The 13,801-nt window shown below is 39.7% G+C and overlaps 1 protein-coding gene across 2 annotated transcripts in view; it reads left to right on the top strand.

Annotated features, from left to right (window-relative positions):
* AMMECR1 (AMMECR nuclear protein 1) overlaps window positions 1-11,542 on the top strand; it is a 117,863-nt gene extending 106,321 nt beyond the window's left edge. For both annotated transcript variants that reach the window (XM_043895254.1, XM_043895255.1), the window contains 3 exons: window positions 2,992-3,082; window positions 4,465-4,561; window positions 7,138-11,542. In XM_043895254.1, coding sequence (XP_043751189.1) covers window positions 2,992-3,082; window positions 4,465-4,561; window positions 7,138-7,252 — 303 coding nt within the window. In that variant the 3' untranslated portion in view covers window positions 7,253-11,542. The remainder of the gene's footprint in view (window positions 1-2,991; window positions 3,083-4,464; window positions 4,562-7,137) is intronic.
* The last annotated feature ends 2,259 nt before the right edge of the window (window positions 11,543-13,801 follow it).

Below are 13,801 nucleotides of genomic sequence, written 5' to 3'. Positions count from 1 at the left end.
TCCTTATATATCCTAAGAAATGGAAAGGTACTGTGATAGTGTTTTCGAGCAAGTTTGCTTCAAGGACTCCCAGACCCCTAAGTCAGTTGCCCTCTTATCTAGCTGTTCACTGCAACTAGAGCCTTTGTCTCCTGGGATGCTGCTGGCCCAAAGGATTCTCCAGTCTGTCGAAGGGAGGGAGAATTCAATTATTGTACATGAGGGTTACATTTTGGAGTTAGAGCTGTGACAGATGCCTCCCTCCAACAATGCAGAATTAGTTTTGGTGCTCATTTCAGTGAAGATGACTTAATTTGCAAGGCCAGTGATTTCCCCAGGTTAGCCAAATTTGGTCATTCCCCACAGTAGGCCATTTTCCACTCTCCTGTTTTGATTGTGCAGTGTGACTATTTGGTGGTGTCTGTGGTTCTGGGAGCAAGGAAAATGCTGTTGCTCAACAGGTGAAAAAAGGCTATTATACTTTGATTCTGTTCAGAACATTATTAGCATTCTCCTGATTCTCCTAGTCAGAAAAAAAAAAAAATGAGTCACCCTGGCTTTGGCTTTATATCTCTGTGGAGTATATTTTTGACGTATGAAATAAGTTATTTCTCACAAAGGAATCACTTGAAAATCACCTTACCTAAAGTTCAATTTACAGGGGCTTTCGATTGTTCAGAATCATAGGAACACAAAAAAGAGTTAAAACTTGTAAATGTGGTACTGATTCAAAATGGGAGAATTTTGATAATTTTTTATATCTAATTTGATGGTGGGGCCTCCTTGAAATACAATAGTAAATCAGTTTCATTCATGAATAATTTTTATTTTGGTCAATATGCTCTTCCAGTTTGGTCTTACCGTCTTCATATCTATCTATCTACCTATATCTTTATTAAGATATTATTCATGTACCATACAATTGGTCTTACCTCTTTTCATTTTTAAATTACTAGGTTTCAAAATCTCTGTAATTTTTTTTGAAAAGCACAGAATGTACTCTATGAAGAAAGGATTTATGTGTAAATCACCTCCAATTTGCCTGAATCGTTTTTGTTTTTCAATACTTAGCCACAGTTTGTCAGCGCTAGACTGATTATTAGAGGTTATCTAGTTAACCCAGAATAAAAATCACCTGGGGAGTTATTCTTTTTACAAACTATACCTACGAACCTGCTTGAAATTCTGATAAACTTTGCAGCCCCCAGCCCCACCCCAGACCAATTAAACAGTACTGATTAAATCTAACATTCTCATCTCACAGATAGGGAAACATTCTTTCTCTCACAGTTTTGATGAGACACCTTAATAAACACCAAAATTCTTTTCAATTTTAACATGACAGGTTTTTGATAAATTGACTTGAAGATGCAGAATTCACCTCAGTGAATGACAGCAACATAAATTATTTATACCGTATGTTTTTAAAAACAAATTATGAAGGATCTGATATTGTTGAAGGAAAAAATTTCAAAGTCACTGATCAGAAAGTCAGTATACAGAAACTGTTGCAAATTTGTCATTGTCTCAATATTTTGTCAGGCACTGGGGAGATTAGTAGATGTCCTTTATCCTGGAAATGCCTGATAGCTGAGCACTCATATGTCTTCTCAGCTGTCCATGGTCATTTCCCACAGGGGATGGGAGGCCTTATTGTGTTAGTTTTTAAACAGCTGCCCTGATTGCATTTTCAGCAGAAGGATATTCATAAGAATACTGATATTAGATAGAAAAAATAGCCACAGAGATAGGCTTTAATAAAAAACATAAACTTCTCAGAAGATCTGACAGGCTCTAATGGATAGATGTGTGAAGACCTGGGGAAAAAAATAAAATAGCTTTTCCAGAGGACTTCTTATTCCTGAAAAATAGAAATTTCAGGCTTAGTGCAGAAGAAGCAAAAGGCCTTTGCATCCATACAGATGAATGGATGTAACCAGCTGCTCTGCAAAGAAGCCTCTTTCTCTGGTAAAAATGTTTACCTGGTCTTAACATCTTCCCTCCTGGACAACCTTAAACTCCACCTAGGAACCCTTGATCTATAGCAGCCATACATTTGGGAGAGCAGAATGGAGTTTGTTATACTTTGAAATGCCATTATCAATGTATATAAAGAATATAAGAACTTTGTATGGTCTTTAGCTCTATACATATGACCAGAAAGGACAGATTCCTTTTGATTTGAAATTTTACTGCTCTTAGATTTGGCAGCAGTGTTGTAGACAGACAGGGTTTGCCACAGGCACACTTCAATCCAAAATACATTTTTTTTAGACATAATGGGTGACGATGCAGGATCTGGTTGTTAGATTTTTTTTGTTTTATCTGTGTTTGTTTATCTATATCTAATCACGGTTTCAAAGAGACTAGACAATTTGGGAAGGGAGTCAGCCACCACACAAGTTCTGGAGCTCAGTCTGAAATGGTGTTTGCCCCTGAAAACAAAAAAAACATTTGTTTGTTTGGATGATTGTTTGCTGTCTCTCTAAAGTCGGTTCCCTTGGTCTAGTTCCTTATTGGCATGAGCTACAGTTTGGGGGTGGGGACAGGACACTTGCCATTGATTGTCTTATTCTACACATAGCCAGAGTGGTGGTCCCAGTTCCATAGAGAATGGCATACATAACCTGGTGTGTGTGGCTGCTGCTGCTGCTAAGTCGCTTCAGTCGTGTCTGACTCTGTGCGACCCCATAGATGGCAGCCCACCAGGCTCCCCCATCCATGGGATTTTCCAGGCAAGATTACTGGAGTGGGGTGCCATTGCCTTCTCCGTGGTGCATGTTGGGCACATGTAAGTCAATGTCTTCAGTCTCCATGGCCATGACACTGGCCTTCAATCTCCAAAGTCAGTGTTTTGGAAAGAGAAGAGATATGCCCTTCCAAAAAGCAAGGGGAAAGAAAAAAAACAAACAAACTGCATTCTCTGAAAGTCAAATTATAACTTTTTCTTTTTTTTTTTCTATGAAGAAAACTGTACTAATAAAACTGCCAATTTCTGCCAATTTCTTTCAGGTGGGTGTACATGGCATTAGAATAGAATTCATCAATGAAAAAGGATCAAAACGCACCGCCACCTATCTACCGGAGGTTGCAAAGGAGCAAGGTCATTGTTGTACTTTATTTTATACCATCTGGTGAAGAATTTAAACAAATATACAAATTAAAATGTGCTATTTGACCTTGCAGTTATATCTGATAATTGATCACTGTCAGATTATAAGAAATGATTCTCCTCTCACTGCCACTGCAATGTCTGTCTGAAATTGGTGAATTACACAGAAGTTGAATCTCTGTACTAAAGTTTGACAGCAAAAACATAAAAAAATAAACTTTCAAAAAAGGAAAGATTTGTAAAAATTGGGCTTTTAGGCAGTGGTTTGCTGTAAATTTGATGGGCCACTTTCCCACATTCCACTGTGCTATAGCCTTGTGGCATAATAAGCCTTTTGTTTGATGGTCAGCCACACACTTCATTGTCATTATCAAATCTTAGGTGGTTGCCATTACTCATTCTGCTACTATTAAGACTGTTAAGTTTCCCGTGAAGATTAGGAGCATTGAGAATAAATGAACTATTACAGTGTTTTATTTGTTCCTCATCAACAAATGTTTTTTGACTTCACATACATAGCACAAAGCTTTAGGAACTACCAGTGTAACACAAAATACATTTCATTCTGTAGTATCTTGTCTTTCTAGCTGCTACTAAATTATAATTTCATGTTAGTTGAAATGAATCTCTTCTTTATCTCATGGAGCTTTTCTTCTCATCAGAAAGCATGGGTAATTTGGTTTTACCATATCTGTTTAATATAAATGTGATACAGAATTGAAAAATTTAATAGTAAACCCCCAAACAAGTTATTAGTCTTTAAAGCAGCTCTCTGAAGATTTATTGGGGTTACTTTTGAAAATTTCTTAATTCTGTAGTCCTGTTGACTCTGTAGAGCAAACATGAGCTTGAGGGCCTGGGGTATGAGTGTGCATCCTGTGTCAGAACCCATAAAAATGCCTTTGAATGCTGCACACAGATACACATGATTGACTCCAGAAGATACCATTAGAAATGGTGATTACCATGAGTTAGTGTGGGAATCCTATGTCCTACTGAGTTGGCTCAATGAGTCTTTTCCCTCCCTTTTAAAGATGTCACCGTTAGAGGAGAGTACAGTGTTTATAGTTTGTTACTGCGACACCCCTGAAGTTACTGCTGGCCTCTTAGGCTCCGTGTCTTGGAATGCGGTTGAGATAAAGAAGCCAGTATTGCGAGCCAGCAGGGATAGCTAAAATTGAAGGTGTGCCATGGTATACCTGCTTCTGCACAGGGTGAAATCTTAGCCCTTCTGTGTGCCTGTTTTTAGGACCAAAGGGGTTGATAGCAGTTGGTGACAGTGATAGCTGACCTCTACAAAGTCGTTTTGTATTTAACCAAAGGTGCTTATTACATGTGCTTGACTGGTATTTTATCTGGTCTGCTCTCCGCAGGATGGGACCACATTCAGACCATAGACTCCTTACTGAGAAAAGGAGGATACAAAGCTCCGATTACTAATGAATTCAGGAAAACCATAAAACTGACCAGGTACAGAAAGTACTGCCTAGTGCAGGGCTGACCGATATATTTTGATGTGCATACCTGTAACCTTGTGTAATCTTTTCTCTAACTATACTTGCTTCTTTTTTTCTGAAACAGAGTGAAATGAATGGCAGGGCCATTCTGAGGGTGGATACAATGGAACTCAGCTCGACAGTAAAGCCTGTATGATGTATGAGCCCATCCTTCCCATCTTAGCTCTGTGTGATTAGTCTGGCTTTGTTAAAGCAAACCTTCTGAGCCTTTAGACTACATTATGGAAGAAAGTTACCTGAGTTTATTGGCCAGCTTTTGACATGCCTTAGCAGGACCCCAGGATCCTGATAAGCAGCCCTCAAATTTGAATTTCACTTTAGAATCTTGGCAGTGACAGAAAGCTTGCTGAAAAAAACACAACTGAGCTAGACTCACAGATGCTGAATGAATTTCTGCAAGGACTCATGGGGTACTGACTTAAAAAAGGAAAGTATCAAACATTTTAGGAAAATGGGTTGTTGTTTCCATTTCTTTTAATTCTGCAAAACCACATTGAATGCCTATACTCTAAAAATGAACTATTCTCAGCTCTGAGGAGTTACAGTCTAGGAGAATAGAAGGGCATGTGCAAAAATAATTATTAATAGAAGCAAAATATAATGGATGGTATGAGATCATAGAGTAGGGAAAGAGGAATTCCAAGAGGGGGTTGTGGATAACAGAAAATTTCAAAGAGGAAGTAGATTGGAGGCCAAGTATAAGAATTCTACTCATTGAAGAATGAGTAGAATATTTGACAGGTGGGGAGAGTGGGGGAGGAAAGGGGTTAACTTAAAGAGAACTTTCTGAGGGGCTTCCCAAGTGGTGCAGTGGTAAAGAATCCACCTGCCAATGCAGGAGACGTACTATATGCAGGTTCGATCCCTGGGTTAGGAAGATCCCCTGGAGGAGGAAATGGCAACCCACTCCAGTATTCTTGCTGGGATAGTCCCCTGGACAGAGGAGCCTGGTGGGGTACAGTCCATGGGGTTTCAGAGTCAAGACACAACTGAAGCAACTGAGCATCAGTGTACAGAGAGAAGGTGGTCATCAGGGAAAATATGGCCCAGAAGGTAGAGAGTAAGAAGTTTAAACTCGACTCTGTAGGCAATAGTAACCACTGACGGGTTTTGAACAGATGGATTTGAAATGTAAAATTAGAATTGGAAACAGGAAAATTAGGAGACATTTCTATTATCTAAGAATCTGTGGCAGCAATCTAAAGAAGGTGAAATGGGAGCCTTAACAAGAGCTGTGGCCGTGGGATGGCATGAAAGGAAGGAAAAGAAAATATTGTGGAAAAAAGTAAAAGGACTTAGTCATCATTCAGAAGTAGGGAAGAAGAGCAAGTGAAGGCTTTCGTCTAAATAAAAGGGTCCAAGGCAGTCCCTTTGACCAAGACATGGACCACATTGAGGAGAGTTCCATTTATGCACTGATTTCTGGATTTGAAGTGCTTCTTGGGATATCTGTATAGAAATGTCCAATAGGTCACTGAAAATGTACATGTGTAGAGCTCATGGCTAGAGGTGGTGATTTGGGATCATCTGTAAAGACGACATACTTGAAGCTGTGAGGCAAAGGTTCACTGAACTGGGACAGAGCATAGGGACAAAGGAACTGAAGGGAGAAATGTAGGAAACTCTTACAAGGCATAAGGGTAGGATGAGTGATCAGAGAGATAAGGAGCGGTCCAAGAGGTTAGGGGAGAACCAGGGGAGTATGAAGTTATAGAACGTAAGGCACAGAGAGCTTCCAAAAGGGAGTGGTGAGAAGTATCCTAATGGAGAGGTAGAAAACACATGACTCTTCTGAGAAGTGTGGCAATGAAAAGAAGAAGAAGGAAAAAAAAGATGGGGGAAAGAGGATTGAGATACCACAATCAAGACACGTTTTGTGTTGCTGCTATTTTCCCTTAATGGCAAGGCCTGAGACCTGTGGACAGAAGGAAAGGAATGGTAAAAGAAAACCGATGGAGGATCCCAGAAGAAAAAGTAGTCAAGTGAATGAAATGTATACATGACAGTAATAGACTGGCTTTCCTCTGTTCTTTCCTGTTAGCAAACCGGAGCTGAGAGGGCAATACGATTTCTAGAACAATTTAAATGAGGAGTGAAAGTGTTCATCGCTCAGTTGTGTCTGACTCTTTGTGACCCCATGGCCTATAGCCCACCAGGCTCCTCTGTCCATGGGATTTCCCAGGCAAGAATACTGGAGTGGGTTGCCATTTCCTTCTCCAGGGGATCTTCTCAACCCAGGGATTGAATCCGGGTCTCCTGTATTGCAAGCAGATTCTTTACCATCTGAGCCACCAAGGAAGCCCTAAACAAGGAGTAGTAGAATGCAGAGTCCCGGACTCAGACTCTGGATTCCTGGGTTCTGTTCTCACCTTTGCTGTGTATTAGCTGTGTGACAGTGGGCAAGTCACTTCTCTCTAGGTCTCTGTTTCCTGATATAGAAGAATTATGTCTAAGGATCCCTTCTAGCTCTGACATTCACATATCACCTATTTCGTGATGTTAACTTTGTCTCTTCCAACTTTCTTTCAGGTACCGTAGTGAAAAGATGACCTTGAGCTATGCTGAATACCTTGCTCATCGCCAGCATCATCATTTCCAAAATGGCATTGGGCATCCCCTCCCACCATACAACCATTATTCCTGACACTGAGCCGCACAACCAGTCACTGGGCCTCTCTGCAGACCTCTTCCCAGGAGACCCTACCCCTTCTTGGTCTAGCTATCTGTTTTACTGTACCATTTTATGATGATAGTTTCCGTTGCCATGGTGAAGCTTTGACATTGTCAACTAAGATCATCATGGTAACGGGTAGGAAAGTGGCATTTATTAAGAAGATCCTCCTGTTTTATTATTTTAGATCATTGATTTTTTTTTGCAGCATATATTAATTTTGGAGTTTTCTTTCCTTACAATATTATGTAGAATTTTGCTTTGCTATTTCAGTCAGGTTTGTCTTTCTGTCCTTCTTGCCTTCCTTTCTGTCTTCTTTCTTTCTTTCTTTCTCTCTTTCTTCGCTTCCTTCCTTCTTTTGACTGTGGATGGAAGAAACTGTGCAGTTTTTAAGGATTTCATTTAGGTTTTTCCTCTGTTTTCCTTCAGTTTGCTTGTAAGATAGATAACTTTTGATAGCCATGTTTGGGAATAATTCATATCAGATTCAGGTATTTGTATACTTTTGAATTTGTCTAAAATTCATTTTGCTACAAGAGCTTAGTATGTGGGTCTTTACTGCTTAAGTATATGTTTTTCCCATGGTTAAAATATATGAACTTTCATTCTAGTGTAGAATATTCAAAGGTCCATGATAGGACTTGTCACACAGAGTGAGAAATCATTTATGCCTATTGTGCTAGTTATCATAGGAAAAACTGCCTCATCACTTTATAGAACCAACTTACAAACTGAAACACTGTTTTAAGAAAGTACAAGCTACCTTTGAAATATGCTACAGAAATCATTTTGAAAAGCAGCATATATCAGGAAGAGAGCAGATACAGAATTTAGTGCCTTTGAGAAGAATATAATGAAGTGGAATTAAGAGGGGTTAGAAAAAAGGCAATTTAGAGAAATATTCTTATAAAATTTTATTGTTTATATATGTGAAACAACAGATTAGACAAATTGCTTACTCTTGAGTATTTTTTTAAGCTGAAAAAATTTATTTTGAGCAAATAACCAAAAAGAGACACATTTCTATTATATATTAATTTAAATTTGTTAGCTTTAGGTTTCAATAACTCATGATTGGCCAGAGACAATTTTAGCTACCATTTAAAGAAATGGTAATGATAATCTAGTGAAACAAAAGTTCATACATGTCGTGATTTCAGACATGTTTATCATGGGGACGATACTGGAGTTTTAGAAATACTATAAAATCGCTTGAATCTCTTTCTGCACTACATACTTTTGATAGAAACACATTTACTATATTGAGAAGATGTTATTTTACCCCTGCAAAAATGGAGTTGGCATTTAGGTATGACATAGTTGCTAGAGCCCAGCTCATTTGCACGCTAGTTTTCCCGTGATGTATACACAGAGAACTTCCTCGAGTCAATGGGAGGTCTGTATGTATACCCCCAGGAAAAATGACAGATGACTCTGGAGAAAGATTATCTTCATATTTTGGTAGTAAGCATATATAAATATATGTGTATGTAAACATTTTTTTTTCAAACAGGAAACAAAGATTTCAAGTGATGAATATAAGTACAGTGCAGAACAGAGTCTAAAACCACGTGATGTCACTGAATATCAAGATGGCATAAGTTATACATGTAGTTGCTGTGACAAGTAACAGACTGCTAGTTCAGAATTTGAAACCCCTTTTCTAGTTTGTGAGGTGAATTGGCTGAATTTCTTCTGCTGGCCCTTGCAGCAAAGCAAACTGCTTTTATTTTTGATGAGAATTCTCAGAAGTTCTTTGGTATTCCTTCATCCACAGCATCCGTTGTTGAAATAACCATTTTCAGTTGTGATGCCTTAACTAAGAAGCCAGTTGTTAGCCTGAAATGGAACCTCGGTAGCCAGTTCCATTGAACCTAGAGATTAGTTAGAGAAAGCTAGCTGTTGGCCTTTAGAAAGGGATTTTGAGTCCTTTCATTTCTATTTGGGAGCATCTTGGAGCAGATTAGTCTTTCAGTATAAAAACAAGTGGCTACCTGATGGAAATTTTTTCTTGCCCTTATAGGGAAACTGAGCACAAGCTGAATGATATTGTCTGCTGCAAAAAAAAAGTAAATAAAACAAGCAAACTGAAGAGAGACAGAATAGACCAATATTGATCCATCTTATCCATCATCTCATCAGTTCAACAGGCTCCTCATCCTGGGTGAGCTCATGGTTAGAAGTTTTTTTTAAAGAAAAGATCTACTACATGCATATGTGAGTGTATATACAATACATACATATGTGTGTGTTAATGTATTTAACGGTGCTAATCAATCTTGAGCAGGTCACGTGACTGGTCATGCGGACTCTAAAATCATATCAGATTTTTTAAAATTCTTGATATATGCAGATGTTATACAGATTTTCTTACCAGTGTAATAATGTTATACTGAAGAAATAACCATCCTGCAGGCTTCAGAGGACGAGGTCAGCAATATTTCCCACCATGGCTTGGGGGAAAAGGATAGTTTTGTCTCCTTTTGTATTCAAATTAATGCACAGTGCATTTTTTGTGTCTAAGTAGCTGTTGACTAAAAGATTTTGTAGTGTAAAAGGTGTTATACAAACTTGTAATGGTGTGCTTCAAACAAATGCTAGACCCTTTCACCTTTGTCGTATATTACAAAGCTGTTAAATATGTGGTTTGAATTAACTTTGAACATGTTGAAATATGTAGCATGTGTTTTTAACTCAGACGAAGATTTCTAATTGCACAGGTTGTGTTCTAGCCAGTTGTGGTTTATTTGTTCAGAAACACAAATGTGAATTGCACTCTTATCACCAGAATATTGTATAAGTTCAACGATCTCTAAACAGCTCAGAAGTAATACTTGAACTTCATTTGAGTAGCACAAAGTTTACATAGCCCCCCTTTTAAATGTTAATTAGTTCCATTTATGTTTTCTGTTTTTCAAATGCAACTGGGTATTTTTTTTCCTCTTGGAAAATAGTACGTATTTTACTTTGGTATGTAGCAAAAGGCTTCCATTTCTGGAAGGGTTCTCTTGTTCTTAAACAAGGTCAGCCAGGTACCAGATTCTAAAAGAACAATTGCCCCTCCCCCTTCTCCCATTAAGTGGCCTTCTGACTGTAGGAGAACGTGCTACTGCCCTGCCCGTCTCCCCTATCATGAGAGGCCGGTGTGATTGATGGAGGAAGTGCAAGGCTTGCTCTTTACCCACCCCACCCCCCGCCGCTCTTCAAGCAGTTATAAGATTTTCAGTCCACTGCATACAACCCCAATGCCCAGCACACCGGAAGTTTGTATACTGGCCTCTTTTCATGTCTTCAAATGTGCAGGAAATTCGAAACTGTCACCTGGAATAGGTTCCATCTCTTCTGTGTGTTAGATCAAACCAAAGAAGCCCCCAGCCATGCCCAAATGCTGCTCCAAAAGCCTGCCTTCCAGTCCTTACAAAAACCTTGCAGGATTAAATGTGTTAACTTTTTTATTTTTGTACAGTTTCTAAGTGATTTTTGCTAGTGATGTTAAATTGAATTAAGTTTATTTGAGGGGTGTGAGCACCTCCTCCATTGAAATAAACTGGTGACTTTCCTTTTATTTTTTAAGAGCGGAAACCCATTGTGTGCCTCTCGATTTAAGGGTTTCTGATTACATTATTCTTAAGACCAGCATTGATCCTTTATATACAAAGATATGTTTTCCTTGTTTTTTATTACTGTTTCAGAAGAAAATAAACCTTTTATTTTGCTCTGGACCCAGTAACTGCGCTGGTACATAGACGCACTGAGAAAACAAACTTTTGTAACCACCTCTGACTGTTTTTGTATATGAAAGTTGATTACTTTTGAAATATTTGGATCTAGTTTCTAAGTTATTTTAGTGTTTTATATGTTCCCCAAAATTACTTTGAATCAGTCACCAGCATAATGAGTTCTTGGTGATGCAGTGGTGAGACTTGTAATGAGCAAAGCTACCTGGAGTAGCTCTCTCGTCCTCCCTTTCTTAGTACCCTGTTTTTTGATTACAGTAAGACATCACCAATTATCTGCAGCCCCTTCAAGTATAACTAGGTCCTCTTTCCTTCCACATTTAATTGCTTAATAGTTTGAAGAAACTGTTGGAAATGGGCATTTTATATGACATGTATGGCTTTAAAATATTATAAATGAAGAAAAAGAAAAATGAGAAGGTTTATGTGGGTCTGTAAGGTATGGCTGTGGAAAGATATTGTAGTAGTTTTGACACTATTGTTATTACCTTTAAAATCATTTACCCAATAAAATGTTAAAACTGAATTACCATTTGTGGTTTCTTTCTTTAACCTGCCTCACCAGAGGATTTGGGCCTCGTGGGTACTCCTTAACTAAAAGCTAACAGTTGAAGCCGCTGAAATAATATGTGTGCAGGCTCAGTCGCTTGCTCAGTCATATCCAACTCTTTGTGACCCCATGGACTGTAACCACCAGGCTCCTCTGTCCATAGAATTTTCCAGGCAAGTATACTGGAGCGGGTTGCCATTTCCTCCTCCAGGGGATCTGCCCAACTCAGGGATTGTATCTGTGTCTCTTGCGTCTCCTGCATTGGCAGGCAGATTCTTTACCACTGCTCCACCTGGGAAATAATATACTTAGGAACTGATACAGATTTCTTTCCAATCTGGCACTTGGGAAATCTCATCTGCCTACAGCTGTTCCCTACCATATGAGTTACCTATGTCATTCTTGTGCCCAGCCCTAAATCCTGGCCTGCTGATACAGTCTAGCCTTTATTGGGCAGTCTGCCCTGGCCACGGATCTGAGGCAAGCATCAGACTTGAATTCCAGTGGCAGCATGGCTATTCTTAAGCCCGTTCCCAATTTCTTCCAGATCAGTGTATTACCGGGTCTTCCCCTTTGGGAGCTGGTAGGGCGTAGTAGCAGTGCCATCCAGCACAATCATCAGGGTACATCACATATGTAAACTTATTACCAGTTTTCCAGTTCCAAAGTGATATGAGATGAACCCTATTAGCCACTTGAGCTTGGGGAAAACATCTGCAAGGTACCTAGTGCTACTGCCATCCAAGGGCCAGATAGGAGCCCACAGCAAGCAAGGGATCTCTTGGTGTCCTACCTCTATCAGCTGTTGCCTAATCTCTTTCTGTGCATAAAGGCCATCAAGGACATTGCTGAAATACCTCTGGCTCTTTCTAAATCATTTTCTGTCTCAGTTTCATAATGCATATTTCAGGATTAATTGCTAATGAATACATGCAGGACAGTTTTCTGTTTCATTGCCCCAAAGCCCCACTCCCTGTGTGAATTTGATGACATGTGCTCATGTCAATCACAGTGGCTAAAAACAGCCATCTTGGCTCTAGAGGACTATTGTGGTTTGGAATAGTGCTCCATTAAGGCAGCCATCTGCTCAGAGCCAGTTTCATCATTCATGTTTAATGGTACACAGGATTTTTTTAATGATTTAGATGATATTAATAGGTTCAGGTAGAATGAAGTAATTTAATGAGCCCACAGCATTCTTTTTTTTATAGCATTAGTGGTTAACTCAGTGGTCTGGACAGATTTCAACTTCAGTAATCACACTCCACCTACCTAAATTCTTCCCAGAGTTTCAGCACTTCCCCTCTTTAGACTTCATGCCCCACTGGGCACCTTTTAAATTGCTCCACTGCTTCAGAGGGCAAGTGTGACTGTGTGGAATGCAGCAGTTCCTCTCTGTTGATGGAAAATACTATCATATCCAGGGGGTCCCATCACTGTGAACTGGGAGGAAGTCTGCTGTGGGAAAAATCACACCTGGATTCAGAGCTGCCACTCAAGAGAGCCCAGTGAACGACAACCGTTTTCAGACCGTGGCTTCTCCCACTTTCTGCAGCTCTTAACCACATGAGCTAAGACAAGTGTGGGTTTTGGCCAAGCTCTGATGGCTTCCCATCTGTCTGTCCAAGCTTTTCCCCTGCTGGAAGAATAGCTGAATGGAAGGATGCAACTGAGTCACGCCCTGGATACACTGCTTTGGCTACTACATTCAGAGGACTTCCTTGATCCCTTTAACCCATGACACAATCCCCTGTTCCAAACCCCAAGCCTGTTGGAAGAAATCTTTTCAAGAATCAGAAAAAACTGCCTTAGGACCCAAACCAGTTTACCTCTTCATCCCAATAACTTAGTTATCACTATGACTTAAAATGACCCTTACTATATTCCGAGTATATGGACTATGCCTCTCAAATGGTTTCGACGGACCCACCCAGAGGGCTGGTAGAGGGCATGTGCTTTACATAAATGAACACTGACCTAAGCTTGCAGATTTCCATCCTGACAGATGATCACATTAGCTCGACAGAGGTTAGCAACAGAGGTTAGCTTTAAGATGCAGTAAGACAGGAGCATTGGGCAGTGTCTGCATTACAGGCCTCTGTGCTCACAAGTGCCCTGCTGTCCTTGAGTGCCTACTCCCTCTCTAAAAGGACACAGCCAAGTCACAAGGGGCTGGTAATTTGTTCAGCCTTTAGTCTCCCTCCATGCTGGAAGAAACTCTTTGCTTTTTAACCA

This window comes from Cervus elaphus, chromosome X, assembly GCF_910594005.1.
Source record: "Cervus elaphus chromosome X, mCerEla1.1, whole genome shotgun sequence".
Lineage (NCBI taxonomy): Eukaryota > Metazoa > Chordata > Mammalia > Artiodactyla > Cervidae > Cervus > Cervus elaphus.
This window is presented reverse-complemented; position numbering and strand designations above follow the sequence as displayed.